General features: G+C 40.0%; 2 protein-coding genes across 23 annotated transcripts in view; one reads left to right on the top strand and one right to left on the bottom strand.

Moving 5' to 3' along the window:
• Positions 1-77: 77 nt before the first annotated feature.
• On the bottom strand, positions 78-4,877 carry Nup44A (nuclear pore complex protein Nup44A). Of its 9 annotated transcripts, none has more exons than XM_022807371.2 (8): positions 4,737-4,871; positions 4,494-4,557; positions 4,137-4,172; positions 3,718-3,962; positions 2,754-2,922; positions 2,293-2,462; positions 1,852-2,048; positions 78-1,102 (listed from the first exon to the last, which is right to left on the bottom strand). In XM_022807371.2, exons 4-8 carry the CDS (start codon positions 3,925-3,927, stop codon positions 835-837), a joined length of 1,014 nt encoding a protein of 337 aa, XP_022663106.1. In that variant the 5' UTR covers positions 3,928-3,962; positions 4,137-4,172; positions 4,494-4,557; positions 4,737-4,871; the 3' UTR covers positions 78-834. The 9 variants fall into 9 exon arrangements, with proteins under 9 accessions (XP_022663106.1, XP_022663105.1, XP_022663107.1 ...); XM_022807370.2 differs by having other exon boundaries at positions 4,494-4,616; positions 4,737-4,861; XM_022807372.2 differs by having other exon boundaries at positions 4,494-4,613; positions 4,737-4,849.
• An 859-nt stretch (positions 4,878-5,736) lies between these two features.
• KrT95D (phosphofurin acidic cluster sorting protein KrT95D) overlaps positions 5,737-25,319 on the top strand; it is a 41,140-nt gene continuing 21,557 nt past the window's right edge. For 3 of the 14 annotated variants that reach the window (XM_086989134.1, XM_086989133.1, XM_086989125.1), the window contains exons 1-2: positions 6,345-7,478; positions 23,820-23,988. In XM_086989134.1, coding sequence (XP_086845260.1) covers positions 7,357-7,478; positions 23,820-23,988 — 291 coding nt within the window. In that variant the 5' untranslated portion in view covers positions 6,345-7,356. Of the gene's footprint in view, positions 6,140-6,344; positions 7,479-15,219; positions 15,516-15,568; positions 16,094-23,819; positions 23,989-25,319 lie in introns of those variants that run through there. The other 11 variants (XM_086989128.1, XM_086989132.1, XM_086989127.1 and 8 more) reach the window with 11 other exon arrangements.

Here is a 25,319-nt window from a genome sequence, read left to right as displayed (position 1 = left end):
CTAATCAAAACAATACATTTTGCAATTGGATTGTAACTACTTTAATTACGTGCTTATTTGAGTAAAAATTCTTAAACTGTTGTAGGTGATAATGTCATGCTATTTATTTACATCGTTATTATACAGCGGGTATCCAGCTAGGATTCAAATAATAGCAAATACGCAATTTTCCCGCGCCAATTTTCCCTAAAGATATTACCGGCATTAGGAATGAGGTCATTAGCAAGTAAAATGTGAAGAAAACTTACGATTACAGTTTTGTGTATGGACAATGTCCATATATTCTCATCCAGTTCTTAACACTATATATCGTTTGCCGAATGTCTCATATTAATGATTACTGATGAAGATCTTATTACTCAATTATCCGTTTCCAATCTAAAAGTCCATTATTTTATATGTAGCGGGCAACCTATATTCAGTTTACAAGAATCTATCAGTTACCGTATATATACGAAGACCATTAGCGGAAAATCCGAGTGTGAGTTAGCACTCACATTTCTAGCAGCACCAGACTGCTTTATAGCTTTTCTCGCCATCACCTCGTCCAATAATGTTTTTTTGCATGCATAGGGTAAGGTATTTTAAGGAGTAAGTTTTCTTATATCTAAAATGATATAGATATAGAAGTAACCCCGCGTTCGTCGTTTGCGATACAGCATTTCTCTTACTTTTAATCCCCCTTTCCTTCTTGAGAAAACATAATATTATGTATTTTAGGAAAACTGCGCAATCTGTGATGCGTTAGTGTACCTCCAAGAAAAAAACATTAACCATATTGGGGCTGTGCATTTCTGAACTTAATTTGAGAAATATAAAAATAAAACTGTAATCTCAGAAATGTATGGATCCAGCTTGAATTGGTTTAACGAGGGCGGCGTTTGAGTACGAAATAGAGTTCCCAGCGTGGACAAATCCGCTCTCGGTATCGACCTGCTGGCCACTGCCGTTTACAGTAACAATACATTTCCATTGTTGGGCGTAATTCGCTTTCCATAGACGAACGTAGCCGTCATTGCCCGATGAGGCGAGAACTGTGCCAAAAATGTTCCAGGAAAGACGCCACACAGCATTCTGGTGCTCGCTAAATTCGCCGATAAGCCTAAAAAAACATCAACAGGAAAAAGCACAATGGCACGATCAATTTGTAGACCTCCAACGTATACACTATACGTATAATAAGTGGGAGTTATAGGTACATTATCAATTTACATATGATGTACATAAACTCTTTCGTGGGTGCCATGGGTGAATTCTTTGTAGGTAACTGCTTGATTTCTCTCTTTGCACTTGGAAATCTTGCAATAGTAATATACTATATTAATATTGCAGCAAACCGATCTCCTCTAAAAAAATAAAATTTTTCGCCGATCGATCGCATATGTTCGTGTACGAAAGTTACGTAAAATCAGGTCGATAGATATGAAAAGCTATGACCTTCATATAACTCAAATTTGGTTTACAATAATGAGGATTATTCACAAACAATTATTTATATCGCAACCACTATGTCTACACGCATCCTTACAGCGATTGGCGGTAAAATAAAACAATTTAATAGTAGATCTTAGGAGATGCCCTTCCCACTCACTTATTATAAAGTCTCTGAACTAAATTAGCATCGCTATGTCCCTTCAGCACATGAATATTACAAATTCATCGGTTTATTTTCTTTTATTTCGTATATTACAATATTATAACCGCAGTACAACTGTGTTAAACAAATTCTAAAAAATATACATGTTGGGTTCACGTTGGGAAACGATTCAAAGAGAATGCTGATTTACCGAAAGTGTGTAATACATGCAATAAATGCTTTAACACTATGCACTTCGTCAACGATTTACTCACCGAGTCTCAAGGGTAGGACTCTTATTTGGATTTCTTGTCAATGCAATCAGTTTAACGTCATTTGAGGCAACAGCAATAAGATCAAAGCTGCGCCCCATGTTCGGAGCAAACGCCATGTCATGAACAGGATCGGTGATACAGACCGACTCAAGACGTGTCCATGTTCGTGAGGTTTCACTATAGTCGTACAGATGCACCTAGGAACAAAGATAGACGTAAGAAACGAAGAAATAGCTTGGATTTTTTAAAGATATTATAATAATACTTCAATATATAGATAAAATGACTGTCCAACGAATTCGGTTTTTGTCGAGCTGTAACAGCATTTCTTAAGCTCACGAAAAGGTATTTTTTAAGAGAACAATTTGAACCACTTCGATCTTGAAATGTTTCATTTGTGAAAACGATGTATTAAAGAATAAAGAATGTTAATATTAATACCTTGGGGGCTGTGGGATTGCTGGTGTCGTCGCTGCCGACAGCGATGAGAGCCGGTGTGGCATTTGAATGCCACGTCAAACAACTTAGTGGCATTTTACAATCGATATCTCCCTGGAGAGGCCATGTCGAAAGGTTCATCACGTCCGGAGCCTCATAAACCCGAACACGGCCTGTGTAATTGTTTTTGTAGGTGGTTAAAAAAGCTATATATGATTTTTATGCAAATTAAAAATTCAAAAATAAAATTTGTTTTTGTAAAAAATTAGCAGCACCTCGCCTCTAGATCAATTTTTCCAGCATATTACACATAATTCGATTGCCGCGGATTCGTTAAAATGATACTGCATCTTCCCTAAATTTATATCTAACAAGAGAAAGACAGATTTCTCTACGCAGACTGATCGATAAATAATTATAATGTATGTAGTTGAAAAAACATTAAAGATATCAGCATTACTTACAGTCTTCAGAACATGTAGCTATCTGTAATCCAAGATGTTTTGGCGCAAATTTTATGTCTTTTAATGTGGCTTGAGCACAGACTATTGAGGCTTTACGAAGCCATTTGCCAAGTACTGGACATTCTTCCCAAATGGCAGCTGTTCGATCGTAGGAACACGTTGCAATAACCTACAGTGCTCAGTTGGACACAAAGACATGATAGAAAATACGTTTAATACAAAGACGGTCAGCTGGTAGGAAACAGCCTTAAAATGACGTCAACGAAAGACAACTAAATGTATTTTCATAAGTCTTTCATTATAGAAATTTTATACATGTATAAGGATTATACTACATCAATACAAACACCAATTAGATAGGCTCTCTTTGAGGCAATTATTCGTCTTACCCAGTTTTTTGCCACTCTTTCACATCTGGTCCTATCTCTAAAATTGGTGATACGAACATTTGTTGAATTGCTATAGTACATTTTGATTTTTAAACACCTCCATCGAAATCTATCAACAAAACGGCGGATGGCTGATCTTACTGGGCCATTCTCATATTCCAACTCACATAGGTCTTTCTACAGGCCATAACAATAGGCCAAACATGAAAGCCAAGGGAGTCCAACTTATTATCGTTACATTCAAGGAAACATAGATATACTTTTTATTTATTTATATTACAAGAAAAATAATGTCCGTATAAATGAATGGTGACCAGGACTGTGGCTCGTACATCAGATGTAAAAAGAAATATTGCAAACCCTATTGTGGCCTTGACTTGAATGTTTTCCTTACGGTTGGGCCCAATCAAAGAATCGTTATACCCTATTATTATTGTGGTTGTTTAAGCATTTTGTTCTTTCAGTACTTTAAAATAATACAATATTAGTTGATCAGTACTGCAATACTGCTTTGCATTCTCAAGTTAAAATAATGCATGCCTAATTATTAGTTACTACTCCTAGTTCTCACTAACCTGTCCGAATTCAGGGTGAGCCCATGTAACTTTCCAAACACTACCCGAATGTGTTTTAAAGTTACCAGTACACTTCCAGTCTCCATCTGGCTGTAGGTCAAAGATTTTTACATTCTGATCCGACGAACAAGTCGCGAGGCGTCGACCGTAGAAGTCAAAAGCGACATCGTGTATTAAATCAGCGTGATCGGCGTCGATGGTTCTAGCCATTCCGTACAGTGAACCGCACCGGTTCCGATAGTTACCTGTAATAAAAAATGCTACAGCTATTCGAGAAATCGATAGGCACAACGTTCGTTTCTACATGGTGTTTAAGCTCCTAAATTTTGGAAATATACATAGTTTTTAATATTATATCGTCGACGTTTTGTATAAATACTATTAATGTGCTATATTTGCCAAAGACGTGGTGTACTCACTGGTCACTGTGCACAAAAGTAGCCCTCCAACGCTTTCTATAGGACACAACATAATGCCAAATTATTCAAGCAGCCGAAGTATAAAAAGAAAAGTAAATAATAAGCTGGCTCTCAGAGTAGAACTAATGAAAGTGACAAATATATAGCAGAAATTGCCTAGGCATTTTTATCAACAGTCTGTCGTTTTTTATAATAATATGCGGTGACCAATCTAGTTGATTGGTTAACGTTGATTGATAGGTTAACGCAAAACAAAATACACCCCCCAACTTCTCGATATATGGGTCTTCGGATGATCTGTCAACTGTTTCTGAACAAACCCCAGCTATCGGCTGTCATGGCACAGGCTTTGCATACCTTCTGTTGCTTTTTAGTTATGACAGCAGAGACCGTCGGTCGATTCCGCGGTAAGGGGCAAAGCCTGGGTAACAAAGAAAAAGGGTATGCTTTTCGTATTCTAAAGCCAACCGTTGTACGCTGCTATCAAATGGAACAATAACAAAAAAAAAAAAAAAAAGGTTTGTTTATATCGACACCTAGTTTGTATTTACGATTTAATGATAACTGTGATATGTAGAGAGACGGTTGCTGCAAACTCACTTAGCGTTCACCAACAATAAAGAATTAAAACAAAAATGTTCATCGGATTATTGCAAATACAGCCGCCTCTAGTACACCACTGATGTTTGCAGACCGAAAATTGCGAGTGGCTGAAATCAAATATATATGCTCGTATACAACGGGGTAGCAGACGATGTCTTCGCGCCTTTCACCAAAATGCTCGCTTAGTGCTTATGAGCACTTGAGAACTATAGTTTGTATCTGATGAGTACACGCATATCGGAAGTATGCAGTCACGCTATGCAAATTCGCAAATCAACAACATTGCTATTACTTGATGTTATCAGTTTTATGAAATTTAGATCTTGTGTTTCAGACGCTCTTAGGTTAACATTGGATACATCTATGGAAAATAAATAAACGAACCGACTAATATTGAAATGAATATGAAAATAGTAATATACATGCCATAGCACTGTATATACGGTACACGTCAGTCGCTTAAATAAGATACATTTTGCGCGCGATTTTTGCATTTTTAGGACACAACTATAAGTTTTGCGATGAAGTTCGTTTAAAAAATATATATATTTTTTTATAATAACTCTATGTCAATCGGTTCCGAATGTTGGTGGTCATAATCATTTTATTTGTTGTCTAGATTTCCCAGACGCATATCAATTATCGGTGCAAGATTTTGCTGAGACAGGCAAATGCTCGTGCGCTACAGTATGTTCTGCTAGACCAAGAAGACTGATTAAAAAAAAAAAGGCTTTCACACTTTATAATGCTGTTTAGGAGGTTTTATTCTAACCGGAACCGTCAGCTAAGCCGCCTGCCCTGCATATTCAATCCTTTAGTTTTTATACGTGTATGAAATATTCTTCGCGTTAATCCTAAATTATGCCACTTCACAGAGGCAAGGTGACTTATACTTTCATGTCTTTTTTCTTGTCCTCCTCGACTATAGATAGTATTGTATCAGAGCATGTTTATATCGGGTTTTTGTTGATGCGCGCTGATATCGTCTGCTTCGTCTGCGAAGAATGTCGCCATCTACTACCCAAATAGCGTGATATTGCCTGCCTCATATATTGTTCACTGAACGTGTGATCAACACACGCTACAGCCAGTGTTTGAACACCAGTTGAGCGGTATTGTTCTGTATCGACCCGTATTGACATTGAATGAACGTAACAAACGATCGGGCGACTCAGCTCATTAGTGTTGGTCAACGCCGCAGACAGGTGTTCAATTAACCTGGAAACACGGTATTTCATTTCTGCGAGATGTACATACTTTTAGCACTTACGAAAAGACTAGGAGAACTATACATTTGATGCAGGATAATTTTCTCCCGAGTATAATCTATTTGTGATAGACGTTGGTGAGTCAGCGTATAGTTTTCAGCTGCGTTCCGACATTTTGTGTGAAGTGCTCCTGTAAGTTACTCCGTCGAGAGCTAAGTGAGCTAGATGGCCGAAACCGTAGAAATAGCTGATCGTTTGCTAAGTAGTGACTGCGTGCTGTTCATTGCTAAGGCTGCTCATACGCTATAGCTATCCATCTGTCTCTTTTATCTATCGAGCAATGGATTCTTACCAGCTCTCTTTTTCTTTGTACTGTCTCTTGTGTGTTTACCATTAGTGGCAACGTGTAGTGTCTCTATGCCAGCGTGTGTCAACATTGCAGAATACTTCGAAAAGGCAATACTGTCAGTTTGAAAGCTCCTCCTTCTCGTGATATCAAATAATTCTACTCAATGAAGTTTAGGTGTTAGATTTAGCAAAAGTCGAGGCCTCTCGACTTGCATACAAAAAAACCGTTTCTGTATCAGTGTGTTTTCATCGAAGTAATTATTTGCACTAGATGAAAAAAATCGCGATTGTGGGACACCAAAGCCGTATCATGTACATCGTATGTCGTCATTCTAGTGGACCACCGTAAAGTCCCATAAGCACATTGACTTTTTTTTAATATAATTTCGATTTTGAAGTGCGTATCATCGTATTGGCACACACGATAAGGAAACGTTTAGTTTTATGGCATTACTGTCCCGTATGATAAATAGGCATACAACGGCATTGCGTATTTGATACGATAAAGAATTGAGTGGGAATAACATTAGGGGCGAAGTTTATCCTTTTTCGTCCATATATGTATTGGTATTCGGTACCTGTCGTTTTTGGACGCGCTAATCCAGAATCATACAATTCGTAGGATGGCAGCAAAGTAGAGAAGCAGAAAGTCATCGCGCTACCCAGGTGGACATCTAGCCGAGGCATAATCATACTTCACCTCGATATATTGTGATATGTAAGGCGCGATCAGCCTGTTATCTAGTTGGAAGCAGGTGAGTTCGTCCCATTATGATTTGATGGACGGACGAATGGACATACAGCGAACAGAAACGTACATACGACAATTTCGTGCCATGAAAGAGTTTGCCTCCGGCGATTTCATCGTAACAGAACAGTGAGTGCACGATTACTAATAGTTCAGAGTGTATAAACTGTTTGTTGTCAGCAGGTGTCGTCAAGCTCGTTTATCATCAGACAACTAAACCTTTTGAGGAAACTGGTGAATACAGTATCAGAGTGGACTACTTGGTTAGTGGTAAAGCAAAGCGGGTTTTTAATTAGCGACTGGGTACAGAAGCATGACATCCGGCGTAGGGATGGTTCGCGGAGGCCCCATTATGGCCGTGTCGAGCAGTCGGCCTGTGCCGATGAAGCTTTTCGCCGATTCCGTTGATCGCACCACACCTTCGTGTATTCCAAGGTTCTGTATAATATACGCATAGAATATTAGGTAATCATATATAAATGATGAGAATGTCGGCCAAATACTTGGATAATACCATAGACTGATAGTCATACATAATATATGCCATAAGAGTAAAGGTTTCTATTAGAAAAGCACATAATTGGGGCCTATGTGAAGCAATTTCACAGCGCATATGAGCACGCGCGCTATGCCACTGAATACGGACAAAGGTGCTTTGGATTTAAAAGATTCCTATACAACATGTGTTTAGTAATAAATTGGGATCTTGCAATAGATATCGAACTGTTCTGCAGATTCACTATTCAACACATGTTTTTTCCTTCCAGAATGCTAACATTAAAAAAAATGATATAAAATATGTCATAAACACAATTCTATTTCTAATGAGCAAACTTTACCCCGGAATTGTTAAACGTATTTGTAGGATTGCATTTCTGTCATGTCTAGATACTTCGAATTTATATGGCAATTACTAGACGCAGGGTTTGAGGCAGTGAACACTGAAGAACCTTTGACGGTGAACCTTCAAAGCAAACGTCGAATACGGTAGCAGAAAAGGCGACCATTAATTTAAACTACATTAAAATTGATGCTCTCTGCTTGTCTTTCTGTTAGAACAGTAAGAGTGAATGACGAGATAATTGAATATTTTACGATATTTTTTCTACTGCTACCAACGGCCAAAAATAACGGCAAGAAGTGTCGTTAGTCCGTAGGTTGTCAGCTTGTTGGTCGCCCTTGATGCTATCGTTTCGAGTCTTGTAGGGGGGGGGGGGGGGGGGAGTGCTCCGTTAATTTTAACCGGATAACAATGGTCTGCGGCTAAACGTGTTATTTTACCGTTGCATAAAAAACTTGATGGTTAAGAGTGCTTCTCCATTTCTAATAACGCGTGCCAACGGGTAGAAAGTCAATAATTCGCACTCCAAAAAAAAACTTACATAATAGTAATAGAAGCTTCTACGTCTCGTCATCTATGGTTTCTCCTAGGAATAGCATATGAATAACATAGTCCTATTAGTAAGGCGTTCTTCAAGATGACGTGAAATGACAATTTAGGTAATGTCGAATTGCAATTTAGCTCCTGAGTACACTTCCCCCCCTTTTGTTGGCCTGCTTTTTGCCCCTAAATAACTAACCACTTTTATGCCCCCTTTAAGACCATCTGTGCGCTTAAGCAGCAAAAGCAAACTACTTCCAATCAACACTGCCAGTATTTCCACATGTTCCACACTTTCCACAACACTGCCACATGTTTCCTGTTAATTACGCATGAAGATTCGGCAATATACGTAGAGAGGCGAGACGTAACAAACTTATAATGGGGAACAAGAAACATATGCACTTGTTGCAAACACAAGTTCCCGAAGAGGAAAAAATTTTGAAATCCAAACAGTTCGGACTCAAACCATGTAGTAAAACTTCAAGAAGTGTACTTTGATCGGGGTGAAATATCAAAAACGGGGAGCTGAGTACAATGTTCTTTATCGATAACGATAGGACACGAAACTACTCCAGTTGCCTGTGTTATTGTTGACGTGTCGTGCTGTGCAACTAGATCCAGGTCGAAGGCAACATGTTGAAGTGGCGTAAGCGTTTTCGCAAAACTTCTGTCAACCGCGGTCTTGTAAGCGGTCGCTGACGGTGGTCGCGGTGGGGACGGCCGCGCAGGTAGTCCTGTAGGTTGTACGTACCGTATTATTTGCCGCATATCCATATTTTAAGCGATTTTCTAGAGATTGTTTGTTAATTAGTCAGCTTTCATAAGCATAATGCGCCTTCTTTCTCCTCCCGCCCGTGCCTCACTCTCTCCGCGTCAGTAAATATGCTTCTAAATTGATTAAGTAGGAGTGTTTAGTTTACTCGTTCCTTTTTCTGACTCTCGACTTTGAAGCTAATATGACCAGCGGTGGCCACGACGACGGTAGTAATGATTCACTCGGAGAATAAACACGAATTCGTTGTTCTCGGATTTCCTTGAATTATCCTGGATTTGTTGCCGTGTCCAAGAATACTAATAGCTTACTAAAAAAAGTAAACAAAAACTAGTAATAAAAAGAAGTAGTTGGTGGCTAGCAGGAATCTGCTAAATACTACTTATTGTTTTAGCGGGTAGTGAACGAGGCACTGGTGCGTTGCACAGACCATAGAAATTACGCGATCCACCCGGGGGATAGCAACACAGCAGTGAAGAATTGAATAGATCATGAGAAACCGCGACTTATCGGCTGCGACGGTAATGAAGATTCGGAGAACGTATGTATGAAGAAAAGAACTGTTGAACGGGGAATAGCTAAGAAGCGTTTGCCATGTACATGTATAGTGAAATAGGGTAGAGTACCTTAGGTGCCATGGCAGAGTTGGAAGGATGGTGGAAATAACGAAGAATCGGCGAAGGGCTGGAACAATATTGTCCTTTGTTTTTCTCATATCCTCGAAGAAAATATCTTCTTAGAGGTTCCGAGGGAAAATAAGAGACACTATGCGATGCAATGTTTTCCTACAAAGAGCGTGCAACACGGAAGGCTTTCACAGTGTGTATTCTGGGAAGCCATATACCAATCGGGAAGGCTCGACGAGCCCAGTTTGGCATCGTCCAACCGCAAGCATAAACGATGCCGCAGTATTAGATGCCACAAGTAACCAACGTACATGTAATCCTCGGATTCAGTGTTATGAAATGTCTTGCATAGTCCTCTACCGATTTAGATGTTGAATGCAGCGTCTTATTGAGTCATGTGTTGTAACATCGTTGGTTATAGGGAACGACGAATATTTTTTTCATATTATTAGGAGTACAGCCAGGTAGCAGCAAACTGATGACGACTGAAGCAAATGCCTACAACGTTTAAAATTTCCACAGACAATGAGACAGCGCGCCGAAATCGCAAGAATTCAGTAGACAGAATGTACCTGACATTACGACCACTGCAGACGCGTATTGTCCTTTTTGAAGAATTGACGGTAGCGTTTTTTCGTTGACTAGTTTTAGAGTAGATCGGACTGTAGATATACGCTAAAAACAACTGTACGGGACGAGATGGCAAGGTTTCTTGTACCAGGATTCGCGCGGATTTAAAGGGGACCACTGAGAGCGAGGGCGTGAGTAGAGAAGGAGTAAAGGAAGGCTGATTAACATAGTATAATACCGAGGACCCCGCAGCTTCGAGGCTGAGTGGAACATGTAAATCGATTTTTTTTCGAGGTATTATTTTGGAAAATCTTGAACAAAAGGTACTGAAAAATACGCAAAAAAAATAGTGAAAATTCGGAATCTATTGATAGTCAAAGTTAACGTTTTGTGGACGGTTTTTTTATCCGTAACATGAATCGGTTTTTACGCAGTATACTAGAATAAGCCAAAATAAAATAGAAATAAACAGAAAAAGCCACGTATTTACACTTGTTGGGTTATATATATCAGCAAGCTATGATATATAATTATATATCATATGTAATCATAGCTTACCGATAACAAAAGTGTATGCTTTGTTCCTTATATATTATAGAGCTGTATAAGAGTACTGTATACTATTCATAATGATGAACTTAAGATATTATAATAAACAGCGTGCACCAGGCCACTTCGAACATACGATACAAATATTAAATTATATACGTCTAATGTACGACCTGAGAAAAGCAAACCAAATATCAAAGATATCGAATTTTCATGTAATACTTTACGCTCTACCTCATCAAACTGGCGGTTATCCATCAACAAAAACGCTTTTTTTCTAACTATACTGACTTATATCGTTTAATAAATCGTGACATTACACTCAAGCTTTCCGATTTTTTTTTTACCACAGATAATTATTTTTACTCGCAATCGAAGTATGTGTCGTTTTTATATATCATGTTTCCGCTTTTTTTTTATTTCTTTCACTGCTGTAGAAATTAAGCGCCCCGACACTTTTGATGTCTCAAAAGACAATTTCTGCATCGTGTTTAGATCTGAGCAATTTTGCTATTGAGAAGTTCTCGAATTAAAAAATAAATGACTGTATACAAGTAACGTCTACAATGATTGTATACAAGCAAGAACGGCATAGGGCTTCTAATTGTAACTCTTGTATTTTACCTAGCATAATTCTTACGGTGAGAGGTTGAGCGCTGCCGTGCAATACAAGTTGTTTACCTTCATTCATAATTCTTGCGTAGTGTTTTCATCATCTCCTCTAAATATTACAAGTATAGTTTAGCAGTAATCAATGAACTAGGCACATTGAATATAGCAGATAGCACCTGCATTGGACCACCAAATAGATATCATGAGCTTTGACATATATACATTCAGTTTAAGGTGATGTTCTGTCGATTCGGTTACATCCATTGATGTGACCACCTGCGATCATTGTACAGTGTCCATATTTTATCACAAGTCATAATTCGTTCAATAATGGGTTACAGTTGCAACGAAGAGAAGCAGACGTGTCTACGTCTTTCGTCCTCATTCAAGTCATGCGGGTACCTACTTGTCCATTTTTTTTATATTGTTAATTTAACCCAAGTGAACAAGTTTGGCACTTTTAGATGTGCACGTCAAATTTAGCTACTAATATCTGGGCACCTCCAAATGGGTCGGTTCCAGTTCATGTCGTGGAAGGTCATTTAAATTCAGGGTCGCGATTCTCACACTTGAACGTAGCGTTTACCATATTCTTCGATACAACACGATATGCTCAAATATATAAAACGTATTGTAGGCTATTGTACTTTATAGTCATATTGTACCTGTAACTTATGCTTATTATCCTTGCAGTTTTAGACACTATTACGTATAGGATGTCATTGTTTGATACAGCTCAAGTATGGTACAAGACGTTACGTCAGTAAAACAACGGTGCAGTTAAGCTGTATGACTGCACAAAAATATTATCACAGTTTGTTTCAACAATCATAGCTCACGTCTACCCAAAAAAATTAATACATTCAAAAGTATTCGAAAAACCCTGAATCACTGAGTTCAGTCGATATACAGGAGTACGGTGAAAAGAAGCAACGCTCATTATTGGCTCTGCGTGCGCATTTATTTGTACCTTAAATGTCGTTCACTACATTAGGTGAACGTCATGTTGAGCACCATTCGTATTTTCTGTTTGATTGTATACAGTATGTTCAATGTCGGGCTCGGATTTGACCATGTCGTTCGTTTCGTGCCTTTTTACTGGCGCAAATAGGCTTTGGGTTTTGTCATAGTCGGTGACAAATCGACCCCTGGAAGCCATTGAACTGCGTTCCTTGCAGCCATTAAAGCAAGGTAACCGTTTACTGTGTGTAAGATAGGCTTCAATGTGGGGCGGCCTGGTGCATACTGTTCAAGTATTAACCTATTAAACTATTACGTATGTCCAAGTAAACCTATGAAATGACTCGATATCGCTATTAAAGACTGTTTCATAGGGGTGTCAGTTATCCTTTTTCCAATATCGTATGTTCGAACTTGAATTTAAAGGAGCGACGGAAAATTTTATGGCTTTGTTAAGCTCAAATCACAACCTTCACCATGAACTGCTTTTGTATCACAACAGGCAAATGTAGTAAAATGATTCAATAAACAATGCTCACCTTCATTTTTATTGGTCGTAGTTAGGAACTTCATAAATATAGGTGAACAACACGATACCCTGATGTCAGAAAAACCATATAGGGCCATTTAAAACACTTTGGTTCATATGAGTTATACAATTTTTTGTTGAGTTTGTGGAACTAATTAGAGAGATTTGCCGGATGTCCTAAGAATGGTACCAGCGGGGAATAGGCGATACTATATTTATCACGATTTCCTCCGTCTTTGAGGCATTTGCATGTATCGTTAGGTTCGTGGGAATTCGGTTTTCGTGGAATCCATGCAGAACAAAGAGAATAACGACATGTCCGTTTATCGGATTCGTCCCTTTCTACTCCTTGTTTTTCGTCGTAGCCGAAACAAAAAATCCCGGTCAATCTCCGTGAATGTTTGCTCCCAGTTGCTAAGATTTGTCTTAAAGGCCTCCGTTATTAAGCGTTCAGCGACACCATAGGACTTCGGATAGCGGTGGCGACTCGACTAAGAAACGCGCAAGGCAAGTTAGAATTAATGTGTGGTCCTGATGCTCCTTTGACTTGATGTGATTGGTTTGTTCGAGATTGTTTTCTGTAAGATCTTCCGAAATGACGTGTATCTCATACGTTGCGGTCGGAGTACTTCGAGGTCGAACAAGCTGAGAGCGGTCGCTAAGGCCAACTGGTGAACCGACCTAATCGCTCAGGTGGCTAACAATGCCTTCTTGCATCTTTCGGTGACGTGCGCAGGGAAGCCTTTTCTGCTCGCGAGAAAGAGCACCCTCAAGTACGGGAACTGATTTATATAGGCAAGCTGTAGGAGTGCAAGCTCTCTCTCCTGTCCTGCCTCCCCTTCTAAACTTATCGTCTCCATCTAGGTCAGGTTTACAGTCTGTCCCAAATACGTATCGCCGCGGGATAGAGCTTGCTGCATCTGGAACTTACGACCGGTATATCACTAAGTCGTCTATATACAAGATGACTTCAACTGATTTCCTCGGCCCCTTTATTTGATCAGAAAGGCCTCTCAGCAAAATGGAGAATAAAAGTGGGCTTGGTTGTTCCCCTGAGCCAGGCCAGATATCTGTAAGAGGGACGAAGGTTGTAAGCCTTGATTGGAAGCCCATGTTGTAAATAGTTATTCTGTTTTCCTTTAGCCGCGAGAAAATTGATCACATTCGTAAGGACATCCACCTCTGCCAGCGTGAGCATAAGTCTGGACGCCAAGTCTGAGGTTGGCTTGAAGTTGAAGAATATTGTATATAAAGGATTAAGCAATGAGGCCAGTGTTTCCTTCACGTCAGCCATCAGGATTTTGCATGTCGATTCTGCAAAACGTTCTTTTCGGAGCCCATGTTGTTCCGGTTGGGTCACGTGCACACTGAGCGGCTGTTCAGCTCCTTGGTTAGCAGCTTAGTTGGAGAGCAGCTTATAACAAAACGTTTCTTCGCTATTCCCCGCCATGATTACGACGCGGTTTTTCAAAGGTTACTAACAGAGTAGCGTCATATGTAAACGTATATCAATTAGTGCCATCCAGCATGATGCCAGGGTGTACATGATGCAGGCACTATCTAGACCGATGCCTTTCTTGTTGAACCTTGCATTAGCTTCCACTATGTAAAGTCTCAAAAAATATCATGTGGAATTAAGATCCCTTTTTCCCACGTTGTGCAGGCGTTGTGCATAGTATTGTATCCCGTGACGCAAACATCTCCGAGAAAATATTGTTGAATAAATGCGTTTGAATTTAGACTGGCTGAGCACAAAGTAGGCCCCATCAAGTTGCTAGACTCTTTGTTTGTTCTTGCAATAGTTTTTTGAATTCTTAATAAACTCATGTAACAAACACTTTCTTAAGTGTTTGTTACGTGAGTACGTTTTTCATTCACGTACCACGCGCATGCATCATGCTGGCCACTTGCGTGGGAAGCTAATAAAATTTACGCACCTTTACAAATTATGAGTTTGCTTTTTGCGACGACTGCGCAGATAGTCATTACGGCGGACTGATACAATCCTTCATCGATGCAGCAGCTAATTTGCGCGTAAAGACCTTTTTCTCTAAAACCTAGAGTCCCTTTCCCACTGTGCTTGCTCTCAGCCGTCCTCATCCCAGAGAAGCCCTCTCCACATGAGCATGTTAACTAACCGGCAAACAATCGAGCTACGATAGAGATCGGCACAATGAACGTGACATAAACTCCGTATTTGACCACCACTCGTTTAATGAAAGACGTTTTTAGCTGATCGGCCTTGGGGCCAACAGACTGCAGCTGACAGTTGATACTGAGAGTCGTTCTAATCGTCAAATTCAACATACCACAGCAAAAGCAATTATGCTCTGTAGTACAATGGACACTTTATACTGTGCTGACAAGATTCCTGAATGGCAGAGTTCAGATCTAGTTGCTGTTTACTAAACGATCTACCGGAACGCTGTTTGATGCGAGCACAACTAAGGCTCGAACTAGAGTAGAGAAGGTAACGCATTATCTGTTGCCGCAATAACGACCTCAAAAAACGAACGTTTCTGATAAACGGAATATTTTGTAGAGCACAAAAAGGAATACGTATGATCTTCCTAGCGTAACCTTTGTGGAACACATCGGAAGGTTGTTTTTTTTTCGAAATGATGCGGTGTTTCATGTTCTGCGGCGTACTATGATGGCGTATGTATGTGTTAAAAGAAAGAAGCGACAACCTAGAAATCGTTGTTTCCTATTCTTGTTCAAAAAATCTATAATATCGTTTGTGGCCTCAGTCATGTCACAATGGTCACTATCGTCATATGTATTAGACGTTGTGTATTTGACAGATAGGTGTGTCGTGCACGCTTAAGCAAGGATCAAGCGTCTTAGCCGATGATTCTGATGCCTCGTTGTTGGTTTGAGCTAAGCACAAATCGAAATCGATAGTCGGTATCGAAGTTTGGATACAACACAACAAAGACACGATCTGCTGGATAGGTGGCTTTCATTGAACGGAAGAGCGCCACGTGACCTGGCGGTGCATACTTCACGTTTGTTCACAATGGGCCTATTTTCCACCGTTGATTGCAGGTAAACTTCACTCTACCTATAGCAATTTTTTTTGTCAATGTTTCGTAATCTCACCAATTGAAAACTTCGATAGACACACTATGTACCTTAGACGACAATTCGTAGTTAGTAAATTGCGGCTTCTACAAGCATGCTTAGAACGCTTACAGTAGAGCTTGTCGCCAATCGAGTCTTGCGACGTCTCCTTTAACCCGATCGATTTGACCGCTTTTGACCCTTTAGCGTGTGTTTCGATACTATCGTTCCTTGTTTGGGCGCAGACTGTTTCTGGAACTACGTCTCTGTGGAGAGAACTTTTCGAAGATACAATAATAAACGGAGGCAGTTTACACTTTGCATGGGTGCCGTGACTGTTAAATATAATAAGTTAGGCATTCGTTGATATTCAGTTACTAGCCATCCTTCTTTTACGTCCGTTGGCAAAGTAGTCACTTACTGGATCGAAGGATTGAGCGCGACTGAACCATCGAAAAATGCTTTCGCAACTCTCCTTAATATCCTAGCCATTTATAAACGTTTGTTTCCTACAATAGTTAAGTTTCCCTTGGAGATCCCTGGAAAGAAAGAGTGTGCGACGACGTGAACAAATACGGTGCAACTACATCGAGAAAACGCTAGTTACCCTTCCCACTCAATTATTTTTCGGCTTTATTGATTTTATTAGCAAAGTTCAAATACACCCTGTAATCGCTGCTGGCATTGGCTGTTACGTGCGGCATCTTTTTCTCTGTGTTCCTCACCATGTTCTTGTCGCTCGACAGACTAGGGCTATCGCCATCGGGAAATCGGTACGCTGTGCTAATTACGTAGCCATATAACTATGAATTCTCCAGCGTTCTTTATCTCCATAGCCGTTTTTGAAAAATAATACAACAGGCAAATCGGTCAACGTTATACTACTTCAGCGTGAATTTATGCCAAAAAAAAAAAAACGAGAAATGATTGTGTCACGAACTAATGGAATACGGGCTGTATTGTCCCGTCTTGGATATTTTTATTCGAATGCCGAACCCTGGAACTAGAGCAGGAAGAAACAAGTATTGTCCTCAGAACCGAAGTCGCGAGGTGCATGCACAACTTACGCGCAAATCGTTTGACGCTGCAGAATCAAAGACCAGTTCGCTTTAAGGCAAACTATCTGTGTAGGATGCGCGTCGGCTGTGCAGGTTCGCATCCTAGCTAACTGCGAAACTGTATTTTCGACTACATGTGTGTCGTTATAAGTTCTTCATCAGCAAAGAGCAGCAGCCAGCAATGCTATAATATCATGAGGAGAAATTTGTCACGAGTTGGCCGATATAAGTTATAATGCATAAATCGATATTTGCAAAGTGTAGCTAAGCCTTCTCACGTCTGTCCTTAGTTAAACAAAGCGTGGCCCAGATCCTTGCACTCGATCGTTGTACTCGTATATTATACCAAGAATAGACATAGACATTTATAGAGTGAGTAAAGCAAGCGATCTCTTTATAGCCCATCTGACAAAACCCCCTCGTAGCTGGCCCGCGCCTTGCATCGGTCGTGTGACATTTATTAGTTATTACGATTACTATTATCATTTAAATATCACTATGTTCCCTCGGGTATTCAGGCTGATATGAAATCCCTCATTCATCTGATTTGATCTTGTCATTATGATGTAAACGCATATGCACGCATGCACGCACGTTCATCTAGCCCCCGTCCGATCTAATAGCATTTTTACATGTACGACTGATGTGATTACTGTGCGTAACAGCAGTTCTCTTCACTTCTGCTTTTTACTGAATATAAATTTATATAATTATTGGATAGATTTAGCGTGATGCATTACTGCACGTATGTGCTAAAAGCAAATCAATCCACACCGTCTTCATGGATAGAAGCATTGGGTGCCGATTTTCAGACCTCGAAATTAAGCAGAAGCAGCATTGGAGACGCAAGTAGCAATGAAGGCTATGTCTAGCTATAATTCAACCCCTGCAACAATGAATTTGCTCCAGCTTTTGTAACAAATAACAGAATTCAAACGAATAGTACAACACTTCTATATAAGAAGACACCTCTCGGTGTGCACATTACTGACTCCGAGAGTGATTCGCGTCTGTGACGTCGGTTTCTACTTAAAGAAATTAAAATTTCCGAGGCTCGGCTCATCAATGCCATTTCTCTCTGTCCAATTCAAAATCCTTGCTAACTGCGTGACTGCACGTTTGTGTTATAACAAAGCAAAGGATCTCGCTACTTGACTCGACGTTATTTCCAACACATAATCACCAAATATTTTATCTTCCCGTAAAAAGCGTATTGCCGATTGCCGTCAAAGTGTCAGGTGATTATGAGTGTAATTTTAAACGACCACATAGTATTTTCTATATGTGCGTCATCTTTAAATGCGTACGTATTTTTAGTGTTTTAATTACCAGCTTTACTGCGGTTCATAATGTCGCATTTTGACGGTTTTGTAAGCATTAATTATGCGCGTGTTCAGTCACTTTAAGAGTATCTGTTGTATTTCGTTTGATTTGGGGCAGTATTTACTTTGTACAATAGAACCATTATAGTTTATTGGTAATTAATCTAATCTAGTCAAGAATGACTGTTTACATAACACGAATATGGCACGCCGTCGCCCCGACGTATTTGGACACTGAGCAAACAATTTAGCCTTCTACATATCTTTTCGCGTTGACACGTTACGTCCTTCCGAGCTTAGGTCACTCCACCGCCATGCTTTTATCCTAGATGTAAAACATTCGCAGGCATGACCGATCTAAGGCAGGACAAGGATCATATTATACGCTCTGCACGCTCGAATAATTTCAATCGGCTGACTGAATAGGCATTTGCCTCTACCGTCGAGTCTGGTAAAAAAATTAATGCGGTCATATAAACATACGAGAGAGAGAGAGAGAGAGAGAGAGAGAGAGGGGGAGGCGGCATGTAACCGACAGTCGTTCGCGCACAAATTTGGGCAAAACACTGTAGGGTGTGCAATATTGCAACATTCTCGGAATGATTTGTCATTTTTGCCAAATTTGCGGTTCAAAGCAAAAGTGCGCGTGCTAGCTAAATCACATAACGAACGCGCAAATTGTTATAAGTGAATATATTTATAAAGGTACTACTATGCATTACTTAAGTTAGACTAACTAACTTCAGGCAGTCTGTCTGGCTCTTCTGCATGTGCAAGTCCGAGACTTTGCTACTCCCTTGGAGACGCATCAAATGTCACTGCAGGATTGTTCGGAATATCATCTTAGTACGTATATCACAGGAGCGCTCATTAGGTACGTTTTTCAAAGGCTGTCTACGTTGTCGTCGCTCCGTAAACGAAATGGTAATCCGTAAGTGGTGCTCGAAATGTGAGCATATTACCAAGCGGAACTTGCTAACAAATCTGTAGCAAGTGGGTCTCTTGGATCACTTTTCATTTACTGCTTTCTCAAAGATAGTTGCTAATTGCTGCTCACTGCTACGTTGCTATTCTTATCGGACATCTGGCTTGTTTGTAGAAGGCCAATTGTAGTTATGTAACCCCTTTCACAGAAGTAAACACATATTGAATAAATGAGTGTATCAGCTGGTTGGGTAAGTGGAAAATGTTCACATTTTCACCTTTGTCATACCACCGTAAAGTATATTGATCCCGAACGATAAACCCAAAGAAACAAACTTATCTTGGTTCGTCCAAGTCAGAATAATCGCGTCGACTCAAATACTGTAGAAACGGTTTATCTGGGGTTGTATACTATACCTGATTGTTCATTTATGATCTATTTCCGCCAGCTGAATCACACTTCGAGCTTAATACGTTGAGCGATGATGCAAAAGCTCAACTACTTCAAGCCTATCTTCAGATATTACCTATAAAATACTTGACTGTAGCCCTTCGCCAGTGTCACGATGCATAGTCTTTGTTTGGTCAAAGGAGGCCGCAAAGTACACATAGATTAAAACCAACGGAAATCAGTCAGCGATCATTCACGACCGGCGACGAGATTAATGGCATATAGGAACTGGTTGTTCTTCCTGATTTGCTTTTTTACCGAGTAGATTTTTGCGGCTTCCTGTTGGCTTCTAGTAAATGCATCTTCGTTTCTCCGAGGAAGAAGTGTTTCGGCTATTGAATTCTAGCTATGCGCTATATGTAATCAATGTGCGCTTATCATTAATCTTTTAAGCTTTAGCCAGCTGATTACGGTTGTTTATGGCTAGCCGTTTGTTTATCTCTGTATGTATACAACGTCGCGTTTACTCGTATCAGAAAAAGCACGAGCGCAATGACCTCCAGCAATGGTGCCGAATCATTGCAAAGGAAGGTCTTCCGTCCTCAATACGCTATGGTAGATCGTTTACTTACGGAACGAATGAGCAGTGCGTTAAGACGACCATTGTTCCGCTAGTACTGTTACTCATACGACTACAATTGCGGCGTCGTCTATAAATCAGTGACGCTTTTAACGAGAAGATCTGCTTGACCACTAGCGAGCTGCTGCATGTATGTAGAAAATCATCAACAGCTAGACCTTGTCACACATTTACGCACACTATCTCTACCGATCGAAATATACGTAGTTCTTAAACTGCACAAGCTGATTTCTTCAAAGCGCGTTTTCTGCGCGTGGGCAAACTGTGATCGTGTAAAAGCCATATCTAGGTCTTTCGATTTTTCCGGCCCAGACACTTTCTGATGTAAGTGAAAAAAACGTACTCCCGTCAAAATGTAATAACTTAATACTTATTAGAGTACAGCGCAGAAAAAGAGACCGCACACGACTTAAGCCCTTGCCAGTTGCGTCGCGTTACACCCGCGTACCGAAATTAATTTTTTTTTGTCACAGTATCGCTACGGTTGTTCGTATAAGCAAAAAGCGGTTATTTAATCCCGGCCATGCGGAGACGCTCACGTAGTGAGCGCGTATCAAAATTAAGCTTTTCCAATACGCTTCTGGTCAGATCGTGGCGGATCAGCGCACTTTTGTCTTCTTTTTTTGTTCGGACGGAAAGACAAAAGTTTAATCTAAGCATCGGTGCAACTCGCCGAGTTAACACGACCAAGTAAACATGAGCGAAACTGATGAAGAACCTTACGTCAACAAGTTAGAGTCATATGCCAGCAGCTAGGACCCTGAAACGATGGATGAAACCATTGATAATAGTGCAACACATGCTATACATCTACGTAATGAACGTACAAAAAAGCACGCACTACATCTGTTTCATTTGTAATGATCTTTTAATAACGTCCACAACAAGTTTTCGCCAGATATTTAGGCCGTTATCCTTTTTCTTATCCTGTCTATTAATGCGCTTAACCGCCCACTGTACCTAACCATTCGCTATGTTTATACAAGTCCGTGTACACAGTAAAATCTGCAACAAGGCCCATTGAGTGCCTTCTATCAACTGTAGATGTTCATGTTTTTGCTTACACATACAAGTACGAAGGTACTGTTTTTCTTTTAAATAAAGCAAGAATTCACCGCAACATTTCTGTGTAGCTATGGTTGCCAATTGCTAGAATTCAAACTTACATGGCCGTCCGTCGGTTATGCTAGTAAGCTACGTAGCTAGCTCACTAGAAGCTCACAAAGCAGTGCGTCAGGGAGAACCCATCGCGCCAGCTCATCAATAACGAATGATATACGATGTACAAATGCTCTGTTCAGCTTTGATAAATCATATTGTCATACACCGTACATTTTATGTCATGCCCGACTAAAAACAGCCAAAACCCTTATCCGTGTATCACAGGACAACCACAATTTCGATGCACATCCTGTGTCTCTGCTCTACTGCAACAAAACAACGGAAGATATCTTCTGGTCAGCTCTCCCAGTTTCTCGGTGACATATTCGAGCTGCCCATGTGGATCTGTAACACCGATTCACTCGCATCCTAAGCCGTGTTCGTTCGTATATGCATAGGGCCTACAGCTAATCCTTCGCTTGGGGTTTGCTTTCATTAAACTGAATTATGTAGACAAATGGCCATTGGCGACGGTATACTATCAATTGAAGATCATTTTTCATTGCTGTGTCACAGGGTGGATGACTGAGCGTACGTGGAAAAATTCATTGTGGAACAGATATCGTAATAAGAATCAGGATAAATCTATTACCACAGGTTTCTGGATGAATGGTTATGAACACAAAGTACGTCCCGTCTGTATGCCAAGCTGCGCCTGACTAAGTACGTCATTCATGCTCACAATTGCGATTAACACACGGCCTGCTCTAATTTTAGGTAGAAAACTGTAGATATCTGAGCTTGACTAGATCTGCTTTAGTAGTAATGTAACGTCTATGGTAACGTATGGTGACAGTAGACGATAAAAGTGCTCTTTACCGAAACTAGTTGGTCTTACGCGAGAAGTGCGTCCTGTAGACTCGATTACCGGGTGTAATGGGTCCACGCGGCCAACTACAATGCTTTTTTTCATTCATATCTAATAATCTAGTCTTGTAGGATGTCCTTTTTTCCAACTAGAGATGCCCCCAACCACAAATAACAGCCAGCAACGGCAAAACCTTCCCCCACCTGAGAACGTCTTTTAAATTATTAAACCTTTTAGTCGATATTAAGCAAGTAAGATTACGATATTAAGTAAAGTCTACTAAGTAAACTTTATGTATATATCATTCCCTATTATTTTCTTCTCTCTTTTTGTATCTATATCTTTTGGATACTATACAATGTTTCCTTATGTACTGCGTATGAAATTAAAACTATATTTGCTATGTCATTCCTATAATGATTAAATGCTGACCGTTCTTACATAAATAATCAAAGAATAACGTTTTTGATGATGAATCTTTACTCCCTTTTGAATTGTTGGGTAGGCTAAGGAAGCGAAAATACAACCACAGGCACATACTATGCTACTATGAACGTTGAATAGAAAGGCAGGTCTACCTATCGTGAGTAGTGTTTACGTCGCTGTTTGAGCCCGGCGAGCAACCGTACCGCGGCCTAGAACGACGAAGGGCCTTTTACCGCTAAATGACCAATAATTAGTGTAGGTTCAGAACGATGGTGCCGTGAAGTTTCTGCTTAGGACATTCAGTGAAAGACAATGATTATTTTACCGTTTGCCAGTGCGGGAAAGGCAATAGATCCATTCTCTGTGAGCTTCAAGACAAAGATCGTCGCCTTCAGTTGTAGTTCGCATTTTTTTTTTTTGATGATGATAACAAAAGCTTATCATTGAATTGCGTAAATGCTTATAGAGAGCTTCTTTACAAAATCTTCAGCTGCACAATATATATAAATATCCTATCGCAAGGAGTGTAATGGTTGCAGTATTTTTTTTTTTTGCTATTGTGTGCCTGATAGGAGAAGGCGTACTCATAATTCTAGCTTAAAGCAAATGTCTGCTATTTCCTTTACAGGGATTTTTTATACGGAAAGAGTCGGGGGCTCTAATTAAGATTCAAAGGTGTTTCCAAGCTAAAAGTGAACAGTGGGACAGAAAGAGGTACAAACCTAATACAATTTGAACGAATACGTAATCAGTCTAGACGTAACGGCGAAGACTGGCGCTGACACCTATTAAGCCACAGGCATACATTTCAGCTTATAAAAAACAAATAACGAAATAAAGAGGCAAATCCTTCCGGTGGCATTTTCTCGATTTGTTATATGCCGTCTTACATCGTCTTGTAGAGAATGTATATCGCCGAATGTTGATTGTAGCATTGGGGCATAATTTAAAAACATTAATTGTGTAATGTTTTGATTGCAGGCTTTGTAGCCTGAGTTTAACTCGGGTACGTCTGTATAGGCCATTAGAAGGCGGCGATGGTGTCTCATCGTTTACCATAGCTGTCAAAATGCAGTCATCGAAACGAGCCCCCACGCGCTCCTCAGATATCCCCTACGTTCTTAATAACTACCCGGAGGATCCACACAAGGTTAGTACTCAATCATACGCTATGATAATGAGCAAAAGTTGTTTAATCATGACAAACAAATAATGGCCCTTACTCACATAGAAAATGGGGGGTTGGGGGGGGGGGGGGTCATGGAACTCTCTAAGCAACTTCGCAAAAATTACAAAATTAAAACTTGTTGATTATTACTAAGTAGAATAATTTTCCATAGTAAGTAGAGTAAGGATCCATAAGAAAAAAAAAACGAAAGAACGAATATGGTCTGATTATGAGACGATGGAAGTTAGTGACCTAAGAACGTCGTCACGCTATTCAGAGAGTTCATTAGGATAAGTGCAGTAAACAATTGGGTTGATTCACTTATCCAATCGGCTTTTAATGGTCAATAGATTGAAGATCAATCAATAAATACCTGTACAGTCTCAGCTGTAAAGGAAGTTGACGGCAAAAAGCGCTATTTTTGTTGTGAAAGCGGTGATGAACGTTGGTATCATTATTATTATTATTATTAATTATCGCAATCAGCAACGGCTTCAAGGTGTCGGCTTTTACTTTTAGCGTATACAGGAATAAATTGTTACGGCTATCGATAAATGCATTCTTCATTTCTTTCCATGCAATCTCAAAGCGTCCGCTAGGGAGACGTGTCATTAAGGACGGCACTGCGTTGTTGCTTCCGTTCGCCCTTCTTTAGCCTCTGACACTAGCCGCTGTTATTAGGTACTTCTTACAATATACGGTTTGGATTTCATTACGCATCACCTAAAATGCCTTTCAGCTTGAATCAATACTATTACAAGATGATTGTTGGAGCCTGGTAGTTATCTGGCGTCAGAGCGAGCTTCTATAAAGAAGATTTACATAGAAACCTAATTCTCACAGCTATTTTGATGAATTTTTCCTTTTACTTAACACGAGGTTACAATTAATATTAATTATTGTCATACGAAAGACAAGCGGTGATGCACTTTAAAGAAACGCTTTCAATCTAAGCAGGAACCAGCTGCTACCTAATTCCTATTACTACAAAGAACAAATGTTTCCAGTTTCCAAATATTCGCGGTAGTGCAGACATTCGTCTACGTAATTAGTTTTATAAATAATTCGGTTTTATTTGGTGAAAACTATAGATGTTCTAGGTACCACTGGCTATGGCGCTGGTTTGATTTCGATGTCACTGCCGTCGGCGTGTGGCAGACTTGTTCAGCTTTGCCGGGCTTTGATCAGTTGCCAAACGCTGGCCTTACCTTGTTCGCTGCTGCCATAGGCTGCTGCTGGCGCTACGTATTATCTCCTTCCTGATCGCTTCATTTTCCTTCGGTCAGATATTCGTTCCCATAGGACTAACGGCA

This window comes from Varroa destructor, unplaced genomic scaffold (assembly GCF_002443255.2).
Source record: "Varroa destructor unplaced genomic scaffold, Vdes_3.0 BEIS01000005.1, whole genome shotgun sequence".
Classification (NCBI taxonomy): domain Eukaryota; kingdom Metazoa; phylum Arthropoda; class Arachnida; order Mesostigmata; family Varroidae; genus Varroa; species Varroa destructor.
This window is presented reverse-complemented; position numbering and strand designations above follow the sequence as displayed.